General features: G+C 60.7%; 2 protein-coding genes across 6 annotated transcripts in view; one reads left to right on the top strand and one right to left on the bottom strand.

The window, feature by feature from the left end:
* The first annotated feature begins 1,002 nt into the window (after nt 1-1,002).
* On the top strand, nt 1,003-11,660 carry RABEP2 (rabaptin, RAB GTPase binding effector protein 2). 4 transcript variants are annotated; one of them, XM_082714618.1, is made up of 13 exons: nt 1,038-1,265; nt 1,726-1,935; nt 4,604-4,761; nt 6,941-7,051; nt 7,139-7,486; nt 7,688-7,783; nt 7,895-7,993; nt 8,829-8,984; nt 9,761-9,938; nt 10,087-10,098; nt 10,181-10,236; nt 10,454-10,570; nt 10,976-11,660. In XM_082714618.1, exons 1-13 carry the CDS (start codon nt 1,205-1,207, stop codon nt 11,075-11,077), a joined length of 1,704 nt encoding a protein of 567 aa, XP_082570744.1. In that variant the 5' UTR covers nt 1,038-1,204; the 3' UTR covers nt 11,078-11,660. The 4 variants fall into 4 exon arrangements, 3 of the variants coding, with proteins under 3 accessions (XP_082570745.1, XP_082570744.1, XP_082570746.1); XM_082714619.1 differs by lacking the exon at nt 10,087-10,098 and having other exon boundaries at nt 1,003-1,265; nt 9,761-9,944; XR_014306483.1 differs by lacking the exon at nt 10,087-10,098 and having other exon boundaries at nt 9,460-9,944.
* ATP2A1 (ATPase sarcoplasmic/endoplasmic reticulum Ca2+ transporting 1) overlaps nt 11,616-22,220 on the bottom strand; it is a 14,853-nt gene continuing 4,248 nt past the window's right edge. Inside the window, exons 6-23 of one of the 2 annotated variants that reach the window (XM_082714600.1) lie at nt 21,121-21,201; nt 20,165-20,250; nt 19,713-20,010; nt 19,430-19,596; nt 17,884-17,972; nt 17,512-17,614; nt 17,167-17,298; nt 15,683-15,805; nt 15,355-15,573; nt 14,314-14,649; nt 13,955-14,175; nt 13,651-13,853; nt 13,370-13,455; nt 13,144-13,277; nt 12,901-13,018; nt 12,616-12,733; nt 12,317-12,361; nt 11,616-11,902 (exon numbers count right to left, since the gene is read on the bottom strand). In XM_082714600.1, coding sequence (XP_082570726.1) covers nt 12,357-12,361; nt 12,616-12,733; nt 12,901-13,018; nt 13,144-13,277; nt 13,370-13,455; nt 13,651-13,853; nt 13,955-14,175; nt 14,314-14,649; nt 15,355-15,573; nt 15,683-15,805; nt 17,167-17,298; nt 17,512-17,614; nt 17,884-17,972; nt 19,430-19,596; nt 19,713-20,010; nt 20,165-20,250; nt 21,121-21,201 — 2,519 coding nt within the window. In that variant the 3' untranslated portion in view covers nt 11,616-11,902; nt 12,317-12,356. The remainder of the gene's footprint in view (nt 11,903-12,316; nt 12,362-12,615; nt 12,734-12,900; nt 13,019-13,143; nt 13,278-13,369; nt 13,456-13,650; nt 13,854-13,954; nt 14,176-14,313; nt 14,650-15,354; nt 15,574-15,682; nt 15,806-17,166; nt 17,299-17,511; nt 17,615-17,883; nt 17,973-19,429; nt 19,597-19,712; nt 20,011-20,164; nt 20,251-21,120; nt 21,202-22,220) is intronic. The other variant, XM_082714599.1, reaches the window with a different exon arrangement.

Raw genomic sequence — 22,220 nt, 5'->3', positions numbered from 1 at the left:
CACTCTAGTTGCTTTGAGAATTAATCAAAGGAGCCAAAAGGCGCCCCAGGGGAGCACTAAGGAGGTGTTGTGGAGGCTCAGGCAAGAGAGATTGTGTTAAAGAAAGACGGACACCGGGGCACCTGGGTGGCTCAGTGGGTTAAGCCTCTGCCTTTAGCTCGGGTCATGATCTCAGGGTCCTGGGATCGAGTCCCGCATGGGGCTCCCTGCTCAGCACGGAGCCTGCTTCCTCCTCTCTCTCTCTCTCTCTCTCTGCCTGCCTCTCTGCCTACTTGTGATCTCTGTCTGTCAAATAAATAAATAAAATTAAAAAAAAGAAAGGAAGAAAGACGGACACCTTCCGGAATATCCGGTCCGTCGGAGCTAGAGCTTGCAGGACTTAAAGGCTGCTGCATGGACTTCACAGTGGTCGGAACGGGTCCGGGGAATGGGAATCAAGATTCTGGGCTTGAGTCTGGGCCGCCCGGCCCCCTCCAAAGCAAGACGTCGGGTCGCCTGTCGGCCGGCTCGCGGAGAGCGAGACCTCGATTTAGGGCAGTGGGCCGGCGAGCGGAGGAGGGTTTGGGAGGCCCGGGGACGGCGCGGGGGGATTCGCAGCACACTCCGGCCGGCGGGGTATCCAGGCGGGGCTGGGGACGCCGAAGTGTCCGGTGTCTCCGGCGGACGGCGCGGGGCTCCTGCGCCCCGGAGAGCGGGGCCGACGCAGCCCTGGCCCGAGGGACGCTCCCCCGGGGCGCAGGAGCTGGCGGGCCCGGGCCGAGCGCCGGGCTGCGGGGACCGCGCAGGAGCTGGCTGCCGTGCGCCGAGGAGACCGCGAGAGCTTCGCCCTTCTTCAGGCTAAGGCCGGCAGGCGGCTCGGAGGAGGTGCGACCTGGGCAGACCTTCCAAGGTCACGCGGAACCGCCCGAAGGCCTCCGATGAAAGAACTTCTTGTCCTTCAAACCAGCGCGCCGCAGGAAAGGGGGGGGGGCGGGGCGGGGCGGAGCGGGGCGGGGCGGGGCGGGGCGGGGCCTGGGCCCGCGGACCCGCTCGGGTTCGGAAATCTCCGGTCCGGGCTCGGCAATCAGTCGCCGGCTCCGGCCTGGGCCTCGAGCCAGGGGCCGATCCGGAAACAGCCGAGCGGATCCGGAAACAGCCGAGGGGACCCGGAAGGGGTGAGCACCGTCACCAGGGAGTGCTGGAACCCGCCGTTTGCGCGGAGGCGATGGCGGCAGCTGTGCCGGCGGCCGCGGGCGAGGATGGCCGGCAACGGCGGCCGGGGGCCGGTAAGTGAAGGCGCGTCCATGCACGCAGGGGGCGGCCGAGCCGGAGGCGGGGCCGAGCTCGGAGCCGGCGGGCAGGGGGATGGTGAGGGGAGACTGGAGAAAGGGGCGGGGCCATGCCGTCTGGAGAGAGGGGGCGGGGCCAGCGGCCCGCGGAGGAGGGGGCGTGGTCCGGGGGTTGAGGGGAAGGGCCAGTGGCAGGTGAGAGGTGGTCCAGCGAGGGAAGGGGCGGGACCATTGGAAAGGCGGGGTCTAGTCTGGGAAAAGGCGGGGAAGGCGGGGCTCCAGGCAGCACATGGCGGCGCGAGGCGAGAAGGAGGCGGGGTCAGGTGAGCGGGGCGGGGCCAGGTGAAGGTGTGAGCATCGCCTCTGCAGTACTAGATTGTGGACTCCTGGATTTGATGGTTTCGGGTACGGGGACCCGGGGGCGATGGGAAAAGAGGTTGATCCCCGTCTCCCACAGCCCTGGACCCCCAGCCCCAGGAAGGGGCGAAGCTTGAGGCCGAGTCAGAGGAGCTGGGCCGGCTGCGGGCGGAGCTGGCGGGCGCCCTGGCGGAAATGGAGACCATGAAGGCTGTGGCGGAGGTGAGCGAGAGCACGAAGGCCGAGGCCGTGGCTGCGGTGCAGCGGCAGTGCCAAGAGGAGGTGGCTTCGCTGCAGGCCATCCTGAAAGGTGAGGCCGAGAGCGTCTTCCCAGACTCCCCCGCGGCCCCGTAAGAGCGAAATGCGTGGCAAGCAAGGGGTCAGGGGCCACTGATAGGCTGCAGGGTAGGTTAGCCGGGTTGCCTAGCACAGGGCAGGCCTCAGGGCCCAGAGAAAGGGGTGCCCGTTTCTGATTTGCATAGAGGTGCTGCCCGTGCTAGAAGCAGCTCTGTGAGTTCCAGCTAAGTTTAGCTCCCAGCTTCTGCCTGTTCCCTTGCCACGTGTCATTTCTTGTCCCTCACTGATGACCGATCAAGCCTGAAAGATGAACAGCTTTTCAGTTCCTGGAACCAGCCTCCATCTCCGCGAGTCTGACCCTCTGGTTTCCCGCCTTCCCCAAGCACCTGTGCACTGGCACTGCCCCGTCCATGTTCAGACTTCCCTTCCACTCTCTGTCCTTGAGATGCACCAGCTCCCCGCGCCCCAGGCCCCCAGCCCCTGCTCTGATTTCCCCTTTCTCCAGTCAGAGGCCAGAGTCTCTGAAACAGCTTCCAGTCCTGTCCTACCCCTGTGCTTCTGTGTCCCCTGCGGAAGCGACAGCTCTCCTGGACTGTGCCCCAGCCTTCTCACAGGCCTGACTCTGTAGTCTAGCCTTGACATGGGCTTCCAGAGTGAACTTTTCTTTTTCTTTTTTTTTTTTAAGATTAATTTTTTTGACAGAGAGAGACACAGGGAGAGAGGGAACACAGGGGCAGGGTGAGCTGGAGAGGGAGAAGCAGGCTTCCCATTGAGCAGGGAGCCCGACACAGGGCTTGATCCCAAGAGCCTGGGATCATGACCTGAACCGAAGGCAGACACCTAACCACTGAGCCACCCAGACGCCCCTCAGTATTTGTTCTTTAAATAGATCCAATTTGGAGGGCGGGGAGCATGTGGGTGGTTCAGTCAGTTAAGTGTCCGACTCTCGATTTCAGCTCAGGTCATGATCTCAGGGTCATAAGATCAAACCCCACACTGGGCACTGTACTGGGTGTGGAGCCTACTTAGGATTCTCTCTGCCTCTCTCCCTCTGCCCCTCCCTTAAAAAAAAAATAGACCTTTTTTAAAAAAAGAAAACTCATACATTTATTTTATTTTTTTTTTTAAATTTTATTTATTTGTCAGAGAGAGAGCAGGCACAAACAGAGGGAGAAGCAGGCTCCCCGCTGAGCAAGGAGCCCAATGTAGGGCTCAATCCCAGAACCCTGGAACCATAAACTAAACTGAAGGCAGATGCTTAACTGACTGAGCAACCCAGTAAATAAACTTTAATGTTTACTTTAATGTATTTTTATTTGAGAGAGAGAGCGGGGAGGGGCAGAGGGAGAATCTCAAGCAGGCTGAGTTGAGCACAGAGCCCCATGCAGGGCTTGATCTCATGACCTTGAGATCGTGACCTGCAGCTGAAGCCAAAAGCTCAACCAACTCTGCCACCCAGGTGCCCCAATAGTTAATATTTATTGAACACTTACTATGTGCCAGGCTCTGAGTTAAATACTTTATGAGTATTTATTTAAGTCATCTCTATACCCAACATAGGACTCAAACTCACAATCCCAAAATCAAGAGTTGCCTGCTTTTCTGACTGAACCAGTCAGGCGCCCCAATTTATGAGTATTTAATCTTCATAACAGTCTCCATGAGGTTGGAATCAGGATCTGTTCCCATTTTGCCGGGAGGCTCTGAGGACCAGAGAGGTTAGATAACTTGCCTAAGGTCACAGAGCTAGAAAGCAGGCAGTCTTTCCAGGAAGTCTGGAAAGAGACCTTTAGTTCTAATGTTGGTACATGTTAAAATAAATAACTGCAAATAAACACTGTTGGGGCTCTTGGCTGGCTCAGTTGGTGGAGCATGTGACTCTTGATCTCGGGGTTGGGTTTGAGCCCCACATTGGGTGTAGAGACCCCTTAAAATAAAAATTAAAAAAAATCTTTAAGCCTGGGGTGCTCAGTCAGTTAAGTGTCTGACTCTTGATTTCAACGAGGTCATGATCTCAGGGTCGTGAGATCGAACCCTTCGTCAGGCTCCACAGTGTGCTCGGTGCTGGACATGGAGCCTGCTTAAGATTCTCTCTCTTCCTCTCCACCCCCATCCTGACTTGTGTATGCACACTCCCTCTCGGAAAAAAAAAATTTTTTTTAAGAAAAAAGTGGCCCTGTTCCACCCAGCATCACCTCCACCTCCCACTGGCCTGTAGGATGAATTCCAAACTGCTTGGTGTGGCATTCATGGCCTCGGGAGGTGTCCACTGCCACCCTGTCCCCCCTATCTGGCACCTCTCCTCGGGCACCTTCACTCCAGCCTTGCTGCGTGCCCAGCCTGCCGCCCACCCACCGTCCCCTTTCCCAGCTCTGAGCCTTTTCCTCTGCTCCATGACCCTGTCTGTCCTTTGTCACCTCCACGGCCTGGCGGCATCCTCATGGCCAGGCAGGCAGAGCAAAGATTTCCTTCTTCTGGGACCCAGAAGCCCCAGGAATGGTCCTTTGGGGCCTGCTGCATTGTAACTGTTTCCACAGCTGCCTTCCCCATCAGAATGGGGGCTTCTGATGTCAGCGTTCATGTCTGATTCAGTTCTCAATGACAGCGAGCCCCACTTGTCACCCGGGGGTAGAGCCAGCATGCCTGAGCCTCCCTCTCCTCTCCCTTTCCCGCCTCTCCAGACTCCATCAGCAGCTACGAAGCCCAGATCACTTCCCTGAAGCAGGAGCGGCAGCAGCAGCAGCAGGACTGTGAGGAGAAGGAGCGGGAGCTGGGGCGCCTGAAGCAGCTGCTGTCCCGGGCTCACCCCCTGGACTCCTTGGAGAAGCAGATGGAAAAGGTTGGGGTTTGGAAAGACGTTGAGGCAGCCGGGGTGGGGGACCATGGGGCACTGGTAAAAATACTGGGAACCCAGTAAAAACTGTAGGTGTAGCTCGTAGTAGCTTTGTACTTGGCAGAGTCCTGGCTCTCCCACTCGCCGGCAGGGTGGCTGGGTTTGTTTGCCTCCAAAGTGAAGGAGATGATGCAGGGGAGGAGCTGACACCGAGGACAAAGTGAAGGAGATGATGCAGGGGAGGAGCTGACACCGAGGACAGCACTCGTGCTCTGGGCACTGAGAGCACTGCTGGACAGAGTCTGTCTCTCCTGTCTTTCCCCATTAGACCCATTTCACAGATGAGGAAGGCGAGGTTCAGAGAAGTTCAGGAAATCGCCCCAAGTTATGCACGGAAGAAAGCAGAGGAGGGATTTACATATCAAGGCAGCCTGGTTCTGAAATTCTTGTTGTTGTTTTTTTTTTTTTTAATGAGTCATTTATTTATTTATTTATTTGACAGGCAGCGATCACAGGCAGATAGAGAGGGAGGAGGAAGCAGGCTCCCTGCTGAGCAGAGAGTCTGATGTGGGGCTCGATCCCAGGACCCTGGGATCATGACCTGAGCCGAAGGCAGAGGCTTTAACCCACTAAAGCACCCAGGTGTCCCTAAAATTCTTGTTCTTAATGTCTGTGGCTTATCACCCCTTCCTTACTGGTGTCCTTGACCATGGGAGGCGGCTGATTTGCCGAACTCCGTCTTTCAAAGCAAGTTCACATCATTGCCTCGTTTGATCGTAACGGCAGCCCTGCGAGGTAGGGTAGGTGCTTACTGCATCCATGCAGGACGAAACGGGCTCTGGAAGAAGACCTTGGGTAGAAAGACAAAGATCAAAATAGCCCAAGAAAGGAGGCTGGCAGCCCACATTCTCAGCAGAGGCAGCTGTTTGCATTCCCAGCGATCCTAGGGAGCAGGGCCATGGCGGGTGAGGGATCGGGACCTGGGGATCAGGAACCCAGTGCAGTGAGCAGAAGGACAGCAGGGCTGGAGTCAGGCAGCTCGATTCTGGCCCGCCTCCTGTGTTCGGCCATTGGCCACCCAACGCATGGGCCCCTGCACGGTGTGTCTTTCCGGGCTTCAGATGGGACCAGAGAAGTTTGTTTTGTTTGGGCCTGTTGCAGCTGTTCACATAGGGATCTGGAGGGCTAGAAACTGAGCCTGCCTGAGACGGGTTTTTGAGTGATTCAAGAGGTAGAAACAGCATGGATCAGAAGAAGATGGGAGACTGGCAGGTTGTGGCCTTGGATAGCGGAGGGGGTGACCTAACACCCACAGGAGGGGAAATGGTGCTATGAATGGTTCAGATTTGGCCGTACTTGGGATAGAGGGGCCTGTGTGACAACCAGGTGGAGATGGTCAGAGACCATTGATTGGCTCTGCAGGTTCAGCAGGGTCCCAGATCTGAAAACAGACCAAAAAGAAATGGCCAGCAGGTGGGAGTGGGGGGAGTAAAGGACATACTAGGATGAGATTTAAAAACCCAAATCAACAGTAGCTTAAATAAGATAGAAGTTTGGTTGTTGTTTTTTTTTTTAAAGTCCACAGATAGACATTTTGGGACTGATAATCAGGTCAACAAGTCCTTAGGAACCCAGGTTCCTCTTCTGGCACTGTTTTGCCATAGATAGCTTATTGCCTTATAGTCCAAGGTGGCTGCCAGTGTGCCAGCCATCATGTCCACACTCTAACAGTCAAAAAAGGAAGAGGAGTAAAGCACACCCTCTCCCTTTAAGGAGTTGTCCTGGAAGCTTGCATTAACATCTCATTAGCTGGAATTTAGTCACATGGCCATGCTTAGTTATAGGGGATCTGAGAAATGTAGATGGAGTTGTAGAATTAGGGCATGTGTCCAACTACAAATGTGAGCGTCTGTGATAAAAGAAACAAGTGAAAGTGGATGTTGGGGAAGAAAGGGATGAGGAGTGAGTGGGCCCCAGGCGGATCGTTGTGACCCTGGCCCCTTTGCCTCCTGGGGAACCTGGGCAAGGCTCAGAGCCTCTGCGTTCTTATTTACAAAATGGGGATGGCTAGTACCTTCTTGGGAGGATTACAAGGGCTGATGTGCTTAGAGAGGAGGCTTGGAACAGACCTGAGGGGTCCAGCTGTTGGGAGGGGGGCTGCTGCTGCCTGACCCCCTTCCTGCAGGCCCACGAGGACTCGGAGAAGCTTCGGGAGATCGTGCTGCCCATGGAGCAGGAGATAGAGGAGCTGAAGGCGAAACTGCTCAGGGCAGAGGAGCTGATTCAAGAGATCCAAGTGAGGGGCCGGCCAGGGGGTGGCTGTGGGGAGAGGGGGCGCCTCAGGACCCTGGCCCCCCAGCCTCTTCCCTGCCCCTTCCCCTAGAGACGTCCCCGGCATCCCCCTTCCCTGCACGGCTCCACGGAGTTGCTGCCCCGGTCCCGGGACCCGTCGCCCCCGCTGGAGCCTCTCGAGGACCTGAGTGCAGACGGGGGTGCAGCGGCCGAAGCCTTCGCCCACAACTGTGATGACAGTGCCTCCATCTCTTCCTTCTCCCTTGGCGGCGGGGCCGGCAGCACCTCCCTGCCCCGCAGCCGCCAGGCCCTGAGCCCCGAGCAGGAAGAGACAGCTTCTCTGGTGTCCACGGGCACCCTGGTCCCCGAGGGCATCTACCTGCCGCCTCCCGGTTACCAGCTTGTCCCGGACACCCAGTGGGAACAGCTCCAAACGGAGGTGAGCAGAGGTGGGGGAGCAGCCTGCCGGGGGCGCTCACAGCCTTCTCTTCCTCCCCCGACAGGCTCACTGAGCCCCTACTGTGTGCACGCCTAGAGCTAGAACCGGGGATCAGGCAACAGAAGCAGGGTGGCCCCCCCCCCAGGTGCAGAAGGCAGGCCTCCACTTGGAGGCCAAGACTGAGGCCAGCATCTGTGGCAGGGGCGGCAGCTGCAGAAGGACCTGGAGAGAGTCAGCCAGGAGCGGGATGAGCTGCAGGAGGGTCTGAGACGGAGCAACGAGGACTGTGCCAAGCAGGTGGGGCCCGCTCTGCCGCCCCCGCCCCCCCTCCCCTTTCCTGTCCCCGGCGGGGCCGCCGGCCACCTGCCTCCTGGCCCCGACCTCAGCCTCACCTCCTTCCACCCACAGATGCAAGTGCTCCTGGCCCAGGTCCAGAACTCAGAGCAGCTGCTGCGGACCCTGCAGGGGACTGTGAGCCAGGCCCAGGAGCGGGTTCAGCTGCAGATGGTGAGGGCTCGGGGCCGGGGCCCGAGGAACAGGCATGCGATGGGAACTGGCTGAGAGGGGCCCACAGAGAAGTCAAGGCACCTGTCCTGCCCCACCCTAGCCCAGCCACTCCTGCTGCGCCCTGGAGTCAGGCCGGGTGCACAAAAGGTGTCCAGGGCCCACAAGTCGGAGCCCTGGCCTGGCCTCTTTGAAATCCAGGTGGTGGGACCTTGCTCACAGCGTCATGCATGATGCTTAAAAGCGAGGCTTGCAAATTCAGGTGTTCCCCAAGCCGGGAAGTGGAAATGATTCAGTCGGGCCAGGAGTAGACCAGAGGGAGCAGTGTGGCAAGCCTGGAGGCCCGCCTGGGGCTCTGCTGCCCTTCAGCTCTGTGATGGGAGCCCCCACGGGACTGCGAGCTCGATGTTGGCTCGTTTTCTGATTCGTCAAGAGGCCAGGAACCCGGGTGCTTCTGCGCGTCGCCAGGCTTTTAAAGTTGGTAACTGAGAGCGTATGGACCCAATGGAACGCTCAAGGTGGCCTGCCCCTTGTGACCTCTGAGCCATTGAGCAGAGGGTATAAAGAGCTTGGGGGTCAGGGACGTCTGGCTGACTAGCTGGTGGAGCGTGCGACTCTTGATCTCGGTGTCACGTTCGAGCCCCACACTGGGCACTGAGACTTCTTAAAAAAAGAAGAAAAAGAGCCCAGGGGTCAAAGGCACTTAATAAGGTGCTTCTTTCTTTCTCCGCAGCCGAGGGTGTGGGCTTGCTGGCCATCAGCGCCGTCGGGAGGAGGGTTCAGGGCACTGGTGACGCCCTGTCCCCCTCATCGCCTTCTGCTGAATGTCCGTCCACAGGCAGAGCTGGCCACGTCACACAAGTGCCTGCGCCACGAGGTGAAGCGGCTGACTGAGGAAAACCAGGGGCTGCGGGCCGAGCAGCTGCCGTCTTCAGCTCCCCGGGGTCTGGAGCAGGAGGAGGGCCCCGAGGAGTCGCTGCCCAGCTTGGTGCCGGTAAGGGGCGGGTGGGTGCTGAGAGCGTGGTGGCCGCCCCGCTGGCCCTCTCCCTCCACACGCAGCAAGGCCAGGGGACCTTGCAGCAGACCCGGGCGGCTGTGTCGCTGCATCCCCTTGGCCAGCTCCCTCGATCCTCGTCTGAAAGAACAGGAGCACAGCGCCCTCCCGGCCTGGGCGTGCAGAGAGCGGGAGTCCGCAGCATGCGCGACGCGGAGGAAGCGGCGACTTCGAGCGATCCGCAAAATTGAACTGATCGTCAGCTTGGTTTATAAGGAGCTGTTGGCAGGGATCTGGGTGTGGCGTTTGTTGACTGAGCTCATTAGAAGCACGAAGACCAGACCCCAGGCCCCTTGCCCGCCCCCGAGAGCCGTGGTGGCCGCCCCCGATGCGCGCTCCACGTGCTCCCTGACAGGCTGCCGTCCTGACCTTTGTCGTTCCCTTGCTCGATTTTGGTGTCTTTTTTATTGCACAGACACACCTGCCTCGACAGCGGAGAGCTAGCTTGGGTTGTTTGAGCTTTACACAGGGGCGTCCTGCCCTGGGCATGCAGGGGGGCGGCCTCCCTCGGCGCTGTGCTCAGGGGTCCTCCAGGCCCGGTGGCGTGGCTGCCGGCAACACTTCACTGCTGTCTCTGTGCACCGCCTCCACTCCTCATGCCGGGCACTTCGGTGGCTTCCCTTTCACGTGTCCGCCCAACCTCCCACCCCCACCCCGGGACGGCGGCCCCTGTGGCCTCCTGCCCACCCCCCGGCAGTGACCGGCCTCCCCTCCAGGAGCTGCAGCAGCTGGTGCGTCACACGCGGCAGGAGGCACGGGCCCAGCAGCAGGCCCGGGAGCACGAGGCCGAGCGCCTCCGGATCGAAATCGTGACCCTGCGGGAGGCACTGGAGGAGGAGACGGCGGCCAGGGCCAGCCTGGAGGGGCAGCTGAGGGTGCAGCGGGAGGAGACAGGTGAGGGTCGGGGAGCAGAGCCACCTCTGGCCTTGCTCCCGGGGAGGCTGACCTCCCCCTGGGGGGGGGCACCGCTGGGGCGCCCGGAGCAGGGAGCTGGTATAGGAAGGAGGAGCCCTGACCTCTCTTTCTTCTCCTTTCCACGCAGAGGTGTTAGAGGGTGAGTACAGGGCTGGAGCCCGGCTGTGGGGGCTCAGGAAGGAGGGCGGCCGTGGGCCTGACAGCTGGCCCCTGACTTCCAGCCTCCCTGTGCAGCCTGAGGACGGAGATGGAGCGGGTCCAGCAGGAGCAGAGCAAGGTGAGGCTGGACTCTGGGGCCGGAGGCCCCGACAGCGGCGCCTCTCCGCCCTCCTGCCCTTGCTGCCCCCGTGACGCCTGGTGGCAGGAAGCCCAGGCTCCCAGGAGGTCCGAGTCGGGGTGGTGCGGAAGGAGCTCCCCCGCGCAGACGTGGCGTGTCCCCAGCCGCACACCCTCCCGTGCGGCGCGAGGCCCCAGCCCTGCGTCTTGTTCCCCAGGCTCAGCTCACAGACCTGCTCTCGGAACAGAGGGCAAAGGTGCTGCGGCTGCAGGCAGAGCTGGAGACCAGCGAACAGGTCCAGCGGGACTTTGTACGGCTGTCTCAGGCCCTGCAGGTACGGCGTGTCCCCTCCCCCCTGGCAGCCGGGATCCGGGCGGCTCAGCCGCGGCCCCACGAGGACAGCCCCCAGTCAGGGGTCCTCGTCCACCTCCCGAGGCTGGCACCCTCCTTCCCCTGGGCTGCTGCTCAGACGCATTTCGGGACCCCACAAGCCCATCTCTGGGGGACGTGTGGAGCCCTCGGCCCCGAGCCTGGCCTTCAGCTGGTTGGGTCAGCCCCTGCCTGCCCCTGCCCACCCTGGACCCGTTTCTTCCCTTGAATCCTGGTTCACTGTGAGCTGGGGAAGGGGGGCCCCCGGGGAGGCTGGTCCCAGGCCCTTGCCCTCGGCAGGGCTGGCGGGTGGGGGTGGGGGCTTCGTTGTCCCACCAAGGGCCTCTTCCTCCCTCACCGGACCCCACAGGTGCGCCTGGAGCAGATCCGCCAGGCAGAAAGTCTGGAGCAAGTGCGCAGTATCCTGGGGGAGGCGCCCCTCAGGGACGTCAGGGACGTGAAGGACCCCTGAGGGGCCGGGAGCCACCCCCCTTGGGGAGACTGCCTTTCCCTGCCCCGGAAACAAGGAGCCTGGGCTTTGGCGGGGGCGGGGGGGGGGGGGCTGTCTCAGGATAGAGTCTTTGTCCCCTCCAAGCCTGGGGTTAAGAGGACGGGGCCACCACTGTCCTGCCTCCCCGGCTGCTCCTCCCAGGGTGGCCAGCCTTCTGCTCCCAAGGACGACACCTGGCTGGGGGTCCCAGCCCCTCCAGGAACCAAAGGTGTAGACTTTGCCCTGCGGCTTTCTGGCTGCCATGCTGCCTCTTGGGTCCCAACCCTCCTGCCGCTGTCCCCCGAGCCAGACTAATGGCTGTGCCTCTTACGGCGCCGGCCCTTCCCTGAGGCACAGCCGAGCTGCTGCGGGTGGTGGCCGGGCGCCTCCAGCCCGGGGCAGTCCGTCCCTCCACATGCGGGCGCTGGGACAGGCCGCCGCTTTCCGGACTGCATGACACTAAGACGCTTGTCCCCGGGGGCCTGACCCAGGCCCCGAGATGTGCACGGAGGCAAGACCAGACTTTTCTGTCATTTATTTTCAATAAATAAGCAGCTCAGCTCAATCCGTCGCCTTGTCCCTGCAAGCCCCATGGGGTCGGGGAGGGGAGGTTTTTCCAGAGCAGAAGGGAAGATGGGCTGGGGAGGGCGTGGAGGAGGGAGAGGGACCCTCGTGTTTATAAACAGAAAAACATCGGGGAGTGGAGGGGACTGGGAGTCTGTGCCGCGGCTCTGGCTGCAGATGCGTCACTATGGGGCGGGGAAGGGGGCAGAAGGACCGGTTACTTCCTTCTTTCGTCTTCGGGATCTGGAAGGAGAAAGGGAAGAGTGAGGCCGGGGGGCAGGAGGGGAGGGGAACAGTCCCTCCCGGGCCCTCCGGCCCCTCCGCGCCCGCACACTCCCCGGAGGGTCAGTGCAGGCCCCCCCGCCCCCGCCCCAGACTCACCTGTGTCCCGGCCCCACTCCTCCCCAGCCCTGCAGCCCCCGCAGCGGACAGCCCAGCGCCCAGCGCAGCGCAGCGCAGCCCCGCGGCCGCCGAGCGGACCCGCAGCGTCCGGACAGCGGCCCGCCCCGCCAGGAAGCTTGGCCTTGGCAGCGGCAGCGGTGGGGGGACCTGGGGGGTCGGCGGAACAGCGAGCGCTAGTGACCTCGGGTGCCACCGAGGGGGAGAGGGGTGTGCGTGGGGGCGGGCACAGCAGCTGGGGCGGGAAGAGGGTGATACCTGTGACACGGTTCAAAGAGATGGAGGAAGGGGAAACGGGTTATCCTATGGCCAGAGAGGACAGAGAGAGGACAGGTTACGAAGGGTGGAGGCAGCCGTGGAGGGCCAAGAGGGCTGAGGAGGCCGCGGGCGCCTGCCCAGGCTCAGAGGCATGGGGGCTCAGGGAAGGGGCGCTGATCCTCTCGGGGCCAGGGCACCCCACTGAAAAGGAAGGGGGGGCGGGCGCCTTCGCAGCGCAGAGGGAGGGCTTATGGGGGGACCAGGGGCCAAACAGGGCTCGGAGGAGGGCTGTGGCTTACCCTCCAGGTAGTTCCGAGCAATGAACTTGAGGAGCTCATCGAGCCCAATGACTGGAAATGAGATCTTCAGGACCATGAGCCACTGGGTGAGGTCCAGAGCCCGGAGCTTGAAGATCATCTGGGATGGTGGGTGGAGGTGGTGAGGACCGGTGACCCTCTCAGGAGGGGCCAGGCAGGAGCCCCAGGCCACCCCAGCCTGACTCCCTCCTCCCTCTGTCTGCACCCCAGCCCAGAGCGGCTCCCCGAGGGGCACAGAATGGCGGGTCCCGGCCCCAGAGGGCTCACCGGCAGAGGGTCGACGTAGAGGATGAGGAAGTGGAGGGACATGGAGAGGCAGATGGAGCCCACCAGCCAGATGTTCACCCAGGGGGGCATCCGCAGGAGGGACTGGTTCTCAGACAGGCTGTGAAGGGGAGACCGAGTGGAGCCCGGCGTGGGGGACAGCAGAAAGCAGGAGTGAGCACAGAGAGGAAGTGGGAGGGTACAGCGGCCTCTGGAAGGCAGCAGGGGTGGGCGTGCGGCCCTCACCTGTTGAGAGCGTTGCACATCTCGATGGTAACCAGCACGGACAGGGCCATGGTCATGGGCTCGGGGGCCTCAAAGACCTCACAGTCCAGGCCCTCGAAGTCAGGGTTTTCCTCGTTGCACTGCATGAAGTGAGTCTGCAGGGGGCGGGGTGAGGAGCTGGGATCCCACAGGCGCCTCCACACCTCCCTCCTGCTCCCCACCCTCCTCCCTGCTCTGTCCCCCCTACCAGCTGGTTGTAGGTGACGTGAGGCCCGTCATCTGCATACAGGAACCACCAGGCGGCCGCTCCCACAGTGGCTGCACCCACATAGCCTGCGGTAGACAGAAGATGAGGGTTGGGGTCACGGCTGGGGAGGCGGGAGGCGTCCAGAGGGCTCCCGGCCACCAACGGCTCACTGGGGAAGAGGGTCCACTGGGGCGGCCATGCTAGGGAAGTGGGTGTGCCACCCTGGGGGTTGGTCCCAAGGGTTGGGAAGGACTAGGGGGTCCTCCATCCATCCTGCTCACCCCCAATCGCCATGTAGCGGAAGAAGAGCCAGCCACTGATGAGGGGCTCCTTGGGGCTCCGGGGAGGCCGGTCCATGATGTCCAGGTCCGGCGGGTTGAAGCCCAGGGCTGTGGCCGGGAGCCCGTCAGTCACCAAGTTCACCCACAGCAGCTGCACAGGGATCAGGGCCTCGGGCAGCCCCAGGGCGGCCGTCAGGAAGATGCTGCCGGAAGGAGGCGGTCACGCGTCTGTCCTGCCTCCTGACCCATGGGGGTCACCGCCCCCACCGGCCCCCAGGCCCAGCCTCCCGCCCTGGCCACTCACCAGACCACCTCGCCCACGTTGGAGGAAATGAGATAGCGGATGAACTGCTTCATGTTGTTGTAGATGGCGCGGCCCTCCTCCACCGCAGCCACGATGGTGGAGAAGTTGTCGTCGGCCAGCACCATCTCGGACGCCGTCTTGGCCACGGCGGTGCCCGATCCCATGGCGATGCCGATCTCGGCCTTCTTCAGCGCCGGCGCGTCGTTGACTCCGTCACCTGTCTGAGGGCAGAGCGAGAAGGTGGGACGCGGGCCCTTGCACATGGCCCTTCCTGGTGGGCTGAACCTCCCTCTTGCTGCTCAGGTCCCCAAGGCGCCCCCCAACGTGCCCCCAGCTGTACAGCCCCGCCGTCCGCTCACCATGGCCGTGATCTCATCGTAGGACTGCAGAAACTCCACGATCTTCGACTTGTGGGACGGCTCCACGCGGGCAAAGCAGCAGGCACGGCGGCAGGCCTCCCGCTGCTCGGCCAGGGGCAGGTCGTCGAACTCCCGGCCGGTGTAGGCTCGGTCCGTCACCTCTTCGTTCTCCCCGAAGATGCCGATGCGCCGGCAGATGGCAATGGCCGTGCCCTTGTTGTCCCCAGTGATCATGATGACTCGGATTCCGGCGTCCCGGCACAGCTGAATAGATCCTGTGACCTCCTTGCGGGGTGGGTCCAGCATGCCCACCACGCCGACGAACGTCAGGTCCGTCTGGGGAGACGCCAGAGAGCAACAGGGTCAGGAAGGGACTCGGGAAAGGAGCCAGGGAGGAAGCCGGGGGGCCGGAGGGATGATGGGAGCTGGGGCCGGGCGTGCAAATCTCAGTGGGGCCTCGTAAGCCCAGGGGCGGGAGATGTACCTTGCTCATGTGTGTGCCTGGGGATGTGGCACTGCCTGGCCCAGCAGAGGTGGCCGCCCGTGGATATTTCAAGGAAAGAGCTAGAACCGGGAGTTAGGGCAGTGGCTTCTGCTTTTGGAGGGGCCACTCGCTGGGTCTACAGGCCTAAGCAAATCCAGGCTACCTGCCGGGCCACTGGGTCCCGACAAGAAAACGAAAGAATGGACTCGGGTGCCCTTCAGAGAGTCAGTCTGCAGCAAGGTAAGGCCCAGGTACCAGAGTGCAGGTCTAGCCCCGCTCTTGCATTGGGAATATCTTATCAGGGAAACATGGGGCAGAACTGAGGACGTCCCGGGACCACATGGGTCTCTGGTCTGGAGGCAAGTGCCTCGCCTCATCTGGGACAGGTTCACGGCCACCGGCAGAGCAGCCCTGGACTCACTAGATGGTTCCTATGGTCCTTCCAGATTCTAGGTTCTTCCCTGTGACTCTAGGGTCCGTGGCGCAGCAGGACACACTGTGGGCAGAGCCAGGGGAGGCAGATGACTCTGGGGCAAGCGGGGCTTCCGTCCACTCACCTCATATTCCATGAACCTGGCAGAGTCATCCAGGATCATCTCTTCTCGCTTTGGGGGGCTGTCTCGGGTAGCCAGGGCCAGGCAGCGCAGCGTGTCCCGGCCAGTGCCCCACTCCTTGATCACGGACATGATCTTGTCCTTCACCGGCCCTGTCATGGGCACCCGGGTGGTGCCAACTCGCACGTAGTTACAGCGGTCAATGACCCCCTCAGGGGCACCCTAGGAGACCAGGCGAGGTTTCAGGGACCCCTTTCTTCCAGGGCACAGTGATGGAGGGCAGGGATAGGAGAGGGCTCCAGGACTGGGAAGAAGGTTTCTGATTTCTGACCTTAACAAACATCTTGTTGCCCACGGCAGCCCGGGATTTGGCTGGGGAGCAGTAGACAGACATGGACTTCCTGTCCCGGGAGAACTCCAGGGTGAATTCCTTCTTCATTAGCTGGCGGATCACCTGGGAGAGAGGAGACGGACAGGGAGAGGCCAGACATGAGACGGGTGGGATAAGAATGCTGCTGCATCACAGAAGGGCAGAGTCCCAGACCCTGTAGAACACAGTCAAAAAGGATCTGGAGGTCAGAGCAGACCACAAGCCGAGTCTCAGACTGGAGCTCCGTCTGGTACCTATGGCACAAACGGAGAGAGCTTCAAGACCGGTGCTGTGGCTTTCTTACGGTGTCCAGTTTAAAGCACAACGAAAACAGGATGGCCCAGCATGGCACCATCTAGAACTTCGGTGGTGATGGGAATGTTCTGTAATCAGAACCATCCAATAGGGTGCCACTGAGCCCAGTTCCTCAGCATGGAAAAATGTGGCTGGTGCAGCCCAAGAGGTGAGTTTTTACTTTTATCTCGTCTTAATTAATTTAAATCGCAATAACTACATGTGGGCCCCTAGGGACATGCTTGCTATTGGACAATAGAGACCCAGTGCCTGGCACATAGTAACAAATATGCCACAAAATCAAACGCGAGCCCTTTTCCACCCAGTGCATCATAGAGACATCAAGAGAAAACAAGTGTAAAAGTAACAATGAATAAGAGATAAGGTGATGTTTATATTAGCATTTGTAAATTTCTTACACACTCTCTAATGAGAGATATTTATTTGTTTTCATTATTCTTGTCTTATTAAGTAAAGCAGCAACTAGGGGTGCCTGGGTGGCTAGTGGGTTAAAGCCTCTGCCTTCAGCTCAGGTCATGATCCCAGGATCAAGCCCCGCATCAGGTTCTCTGCTCAGCAGGGAGCCTGCTTCCTCCTCCTCTCTCTGCCTCTCTGCCTCCTTGTGATCTCTGTCTGTCAAATAAATAAATAAAATCTTAAAAAAAAAAAAAAAAAGCAGCTGCAACGAGCATCTTGTATATCCAAAAGAAAACAAAAGAATGAGCGATGTGGAGAACAAAATATGCAAGAGGAGTGCAATATACACGTTGAAGAAACATTAATAGCAAAGTCTTAGAGAGGAACAGAGTGGGGTTTGTTCATCCGGACAAGGGAAGCACCACGATGGGTGGCCATGGCCTGTGCCCGATGCCTTCCGTCCAGCCAGGGACACATCAGGAGGCATTATCATCGAGGGGGACTGCAGCGAGACGGCGGCGAGGGTGCATCGGTCCAGGGGCAGGAGGGCCTAGCAAAGTCGGCCTGGCCAAGAACAGCTGAGGCCGGCTGCCCGTACTGGCTAGGGTCCTGGCATGGGGCACAGAGCCCTGCCCAGCTGGACTGGCGGCCTCTGCCCCCCAAGGTTCCCTGGGTCCTAGCCTGTGTGACCCGGGACGAAGAAGGGCCCCATGGGAGGGAGCGCCCAGGCTCACCGAGTTGCAGGCATTGGCCCTCTCCACCTTTGAGAGGCTTCTCACGTCAGTGTTGAATACATTCATCTTCTCCACCAGGGTGGTGAGCGCCGTCTCGGTGGCCTCCCCCACCTTCTCGTAAACACCTTTGGTCTGAGAGGGCAGAGGAGGAAGAGGAAGTAAGTGCCGGGCACTGCCAGCCCCTTGCTCCCACCTTCCTCCTAGAACGGGAAGGGGGTGGGCCACTCCCTCCCCTTCCCACCCAGGAGAGGCCTCGGTACAGAGCGTCCCCTGCCCACGGGGCCTGGCGAGGAGGCCCCGCCTGGGCCGGTTGGAAGGGGACTGTGTCAGGAAAGGAGAGGTTACCTCATTGAAGTCCAAGGCGGAGTCATTGCAGAGGGCACAGATGGTGGCCAGTTCCACCAGCCCATCATACTGCCCTGCGCGGATGGGCTTATCATTCTTCAGGCTGGCAGCGGGGCGGGGAGGGAGGAAGGAAAAGAGACAGGTAGAGCAGAATAGGGCCGAGATGCAGAGAGAACACGGGGACAGTGGCGAGGGACAGTTGGGGACACGGCCACCGAGGTGGAGCTCCATCAGACGGGAGAGAGAACAAGGTCAGGGAAGGAAGAGGAGAGAGAAAGATAAAACTAGAGGGAGGCCCCCGGGAGAGGGGTGTTGGGGGGAGGTGTCTGCGGGGGGCACAGGGAGTCAAGGAAAGGACTTCAGGGAACTTACACCTCTCCTTCCGGCGCGTAAGTGGAGCCAGTGATGGAGAACTCGTTCAGGACGCAGACGTTTCCGTCCACCTTGTCGATGATAAACATCTGCAGGGAGAGGGGCCATGGGCACAGATGTCCAGCTCTCAGCATCCCCAAAGGCACTTGGCACCGAGGGGAGGCAGGGGCCGCATCTCTCTCCCAGCTGCCCTCAGAGACGAGGACCGCCTCCTGCCACTCCCTGGCCACCATCCTCCATGTTCGGTGCTTACGGCCCCCGAATGAAAGTCCCTAGTTTTTGCAGGCCACCCTGCAGGCCCCCTTGGATGAGTCAGTGAAAGGGGGCATGCGTGGCGAGGTGCAGGAGAGCCTGGGGCCCAGCTGTCACTTCAGCCGCTCACGGCCAGATCTTCCCGTTTTGCAGGAAGAGCCAGAAATCCGGGTTATTTTCCTGTGCAATGTCCTGACTTTCGAATGAGGGCCATCAACCCATTTTTAGGGAACAGGGCAGGAGCCTGTGGTCTGGCTTGGAAGCCTGGGCTTTGGAAGGTCCTGGAGAGGAGCCGCCCACCGTGAACTACACCCAGCAGGGGAGGGATGGGGCTTCAGAAGGGCTCTGTGGTCAAGTAAGTGCACAAAAACCCTGGCTTAAATGAAGGGGCACCGCCCCCCGGCCTTGACGGGGGTTCAAGTGCAAGCAAGCACAGGGGTCTCCCCAGGGAGCACACGGTACAGCCCTTCTCACGCTCTCTGACCGCCAGCCCTGAGTCTCGGAACGGCAATTGATGCTGGACGTGCTGTTTCACTGAACTTGGTTTACGGCAGGGGTTCTTTGCCTGGGGGTCCCTGAATGATCCCCGCCCCAAACCCTATCCCCCTGCCAAGATGTCTGGAAACATGGGGGGGGGGGTGACAGCTCTTGTTTTCCCTCTGACATTGAGCATTTCCTCTCAGTCACGAACGCGGGCAGCAGACCACATCGATACTAGCGACGCCTATGCCTGCCCCAACAGGCCCACAGCTCCTTCCTGCATCAGATCGCCCTCAGAGCCCTCAAAATAGCCAGCGGGCTCCTGAATGCTTGGGCACCCGCCGCTGGGCCTGCTGCGGAATGCATTCAACCCGAAGCAGAAGTGCGCACGCATCGCCAACGTGTCTTGAAGATATTTGGATGACCGTGATTCAGTCGTAGGTTTCCTCCGTAGCCCAGGGTAGTTTTTAAACAAGAGCCCTGTGTGTTTTATTTTTTTACATTTAAACTATCATCCTGAGACGAGGTCCAGACTTGCCAAAGGGATTAAGCGCGCCGGGTTTAGGAAATGCTATTCAAATGGGGCCCCCCAGGCCGGCCACGGAGGACGAGTCCGGGGGAGCAGGGGGAGCCAGAGGGGCCCTCGCTCGTCCTTTCCATGGCTGGAAGGGTGACGACCTATACTGGCCCTCCGCGCATTGCTCTCCCCGGCCGGGGGAGAAGCAGCCAGGGATGAAGGCCTGACCCCATCTGTGGAGGGTTTATGCCACCCCAAAGGCCGTCTTGGGAGTGGGAGACCCCATCCTTCCCTGACCTTGCACACAGACATCTGGTTGGTGGTGAGGGTGCCCGTCTTGTCGGAACAGATGACGGAGGTGCAGCCCAGAGTCTCTACGGAGGGCAGGCTCCTCACAATGGCGTTCTTCTTTGCCATCCGCCGGGTGCCCAAGGCCAGGCAGGTGGTGATGACCGCAGGAAGGCCTGTGGGGAGGCAGCGGAGGACGTGAGGCCTGGAGCCAGCGAATGTTACCCTACTGGGAAAGGGGCCCTCTGCAGATTCGGCCAGCCCACGGGAGGAGAAAGAGAGCCTGCCACACCTTCTGGGATCGCAGCCACAGCCAGGGCCACGGCGATCTTAAAGTAGTAGATAGCCCCCCGGAACCAGGAGCCCCCGTGGACAGGATCGTTGAAATGGCCAATGTTGATGAGCCAGACAGCCACACAGATGAGGGAGATGACCTTGGAGAGCTGCTCCCCAAACTCATCCAGCTTCTGCTGCAGGGGGGTCTTGTCCTGCTCCGTGGCGGCCATTTGGTCACGGATCTTCCCAATCTCGGTGCTCACACCCGTGGCGGCCACGATGCCTACGGCCTTGCCAGCGGCAATGTTGGTACCCTGGGAGGGCGGCCGAGAGGCGGGCAGTGAGGCGAGGGGCGGCCCTCCCACTGCACCCCCCAGCGGCGGTCCTCATCTCGCCATGCACAGCCGCGTCTCTCCCCCCCAGAGGCCTCTGGGTCGGGCGCGTGCCAGCTGGCCCGGCCTGGCTCACCGAGAAAAGCATGTTCTTCTTATCCTGGTTGACAGCTCGGGGGTCAGGAACAGGGTCTGTGTGCTTGATGACAGATACAGACTCGCCTGCCGAGAAGGAGCCACGAGGTTTTCCGATGACGCCACGGCCTCCCTCCTCCCATGCTTTCTGCCCCTAACTCTGGCCCTGCTTGGTCGGACAGGGCCTGGGAAGGACCTAGCAACCGTTCTGGAGGAAGCTGGACTCTGGCCAAAGCCACTGGAGGCAGGAGGGAAATCCAACGCACTTGGAGTAAGAAGACCTTGACCTGAGCCCCAGCTCGACCCCGTATAAGCTGCATAATTTGGGATCACTTAACCTCTGTTCTCTGTAAAATGGAGACGATAATACATAGACTTCAGAACCAGGTCTTGGCAAAAGCGAAAGAAGCTTTTTCATGGCAAGGGGCACAGTCAACGACAGAGCACCTTCCAGGGAAGGAGATACCTCCCTGTCGCCACTGCGCAGGGGGTCAGGGGACCACCCCGGCCTCGCCTCCTTGGACCACAGGGAAGGCTCGCTGGCTCTTCACCTTCTCGCTCGCAGTGAAGAACCTGAAGCGGCTATGGTTTTAAGTGCATCCAGACCCTCTAGCTTGTTCTAGAATCTATGGGTCCTCACTCAGGGCAGGAGGGGGGTGCTGTGGTTTGGAGGCAACAAGACAGCTCTCTGGGTGTCTGAATGTCCACGTGGAAAGACGGGGTCGATGACCATCTGGAGAACAGGCACAAATGTCCTGCTCCCTCCCATGACCCCTTGTGTTTCAGGCTTATGATGGGGAACCAAGTGGGGCCGTGCGGACGTCACGGGCGCCAGGGAGCCAGGAGGGGCCGGCTGTTCTCTCCATCCCCTGGAGCTGCATCCCTGGCTGTCCCCTGAGCTCCCCACCTCCTCCCCGCGCCCCATGAAGCATCCTCCCCCCCCCCGGCCCACCGGACCTGTCAGGATGGACTGGTCAACCCGGAGCGTAGTGGATTTGATGGCCAGGATGCGGATATCCGCGGGGACTTTGTCCCCCACTGTGGAGAGAGGGGGCGAGAGTGAAGTCAGTCGAGAGAGGAGTTTTCTTCCTTCCCAAGGAAAGCCCGATCTCTGTCTGACTACCTCGCCTGGTTCCTCAGGGCACCGGGGCCGGGTGCCCTCCCCGGGCTTGAGTCAGGCCCTTGGCGGAGGCCGCCAGAGCCCAGCACGCATCGCCCATGAACACTCACTCCAACTACCCCTGTTGCTTTTCTCTCCTCCCTCGGCTGCGAGCCTGTGAGAGGGCCCAGTGCACGGCACATAGCACATGCTCAATAAACAGTGACGCTGAGCCGCTGCAGGGGAGATTAGGAACCATGCAGGTGTGTCATGAGACAGCAAAGTAGAGACGGAAATAAGAGGGAGAAAGGTGGGGAGAGGAAAAAAGTCAAAGAGACCGGGGGAACTGGGGAGACGCACCTCGGAGGGGAGAGGAGGCCACGGAGCCACGGCGGGGACAGGGGGAGGGGAACAGGAAGAAACAGGAGGAAATACGAGAATGGAGAAAAATCTGTGCAGAGCAGGACAAGAGGTAGAGCCCGAGGGAAGGATCAGAGGGCAGGAGGAGAGGGAGAGGGAGAAGCGGCAGGGGCCGCGGGGGAGAGGTCCCGCAGGGCCCAGCACAGACCACCCAGCAGAAACGCGCCAGGCCCTGGGTTGCGCACCCGAGGGAAGGCATGAAGCCACGGTGGGTGAGGTGAGTGAGCTGGGGCGACTGGCGGGAGAGAAGGAACGGCCGAGCAGGCCACAGGAGATGCCCAGGAGGCGTCAGCCCAGGAAACCACCTTGCAGGTAGGCTGTCAAGGCTGATGACGTCTGCCTCCCCCGCCAGACTTCAGGGCCTCTGTAGAGGCTAACGGCCTCTGAGGGCCTCTGCTCATCTCTCCCGGTCCCATGGATGGTCCTGGGCCTGGGGTTCATTGGGCCGCTTTCCTTTCCCTGTTTCTAAGGTTCCTCCTCCTGTGCCAGAGGAAGCGGACGGAGGAGGGAGGAGGTCGGAGACAGAGTTGGGCGGGAC

This window comes from Mustela nivalis (genome assembly GCF_964662115.1).
Source record: "Mustela nivalis genome assembly, chromosome: 19".
NCBI lineage: Eukaryota > Metazoa > Chordata > Mammalia > Carnivora > Mustelidae > Mustela > Mustela nivalis.
The sequence above is the reverse complement of the archived record's forward strand: the minus strand, read 5'-3'. Positions and strand labels throughout refer to the sequence as shown.

Excerpts from the sequence above, each read along its gene's own strand:
- RABEP2 (XM_082714618.1), top strand. The coding sequence starts at position 1,205 with ATGGCGGCAGCTGTGCCGGCGGCCGCGGGCGAGGATGGCCGGCAACGG. Across the intron at positions 7,784-7,894 it reads ACGAGGACTGTGCCAAGCAG|ATGCAAGTGCTCCTGGCCCA; the intron begins GTGGGGCCCGCT and ends TTCCACCCACAG. Across the intron at positions 7,994-8,828 it reads AGCGGGTTCAGCTGCAGATG|GCAGAGCTGGCCACGTCACA; the intron begins GTGAGGGCTCGG and ends GTCCGTCCACAG.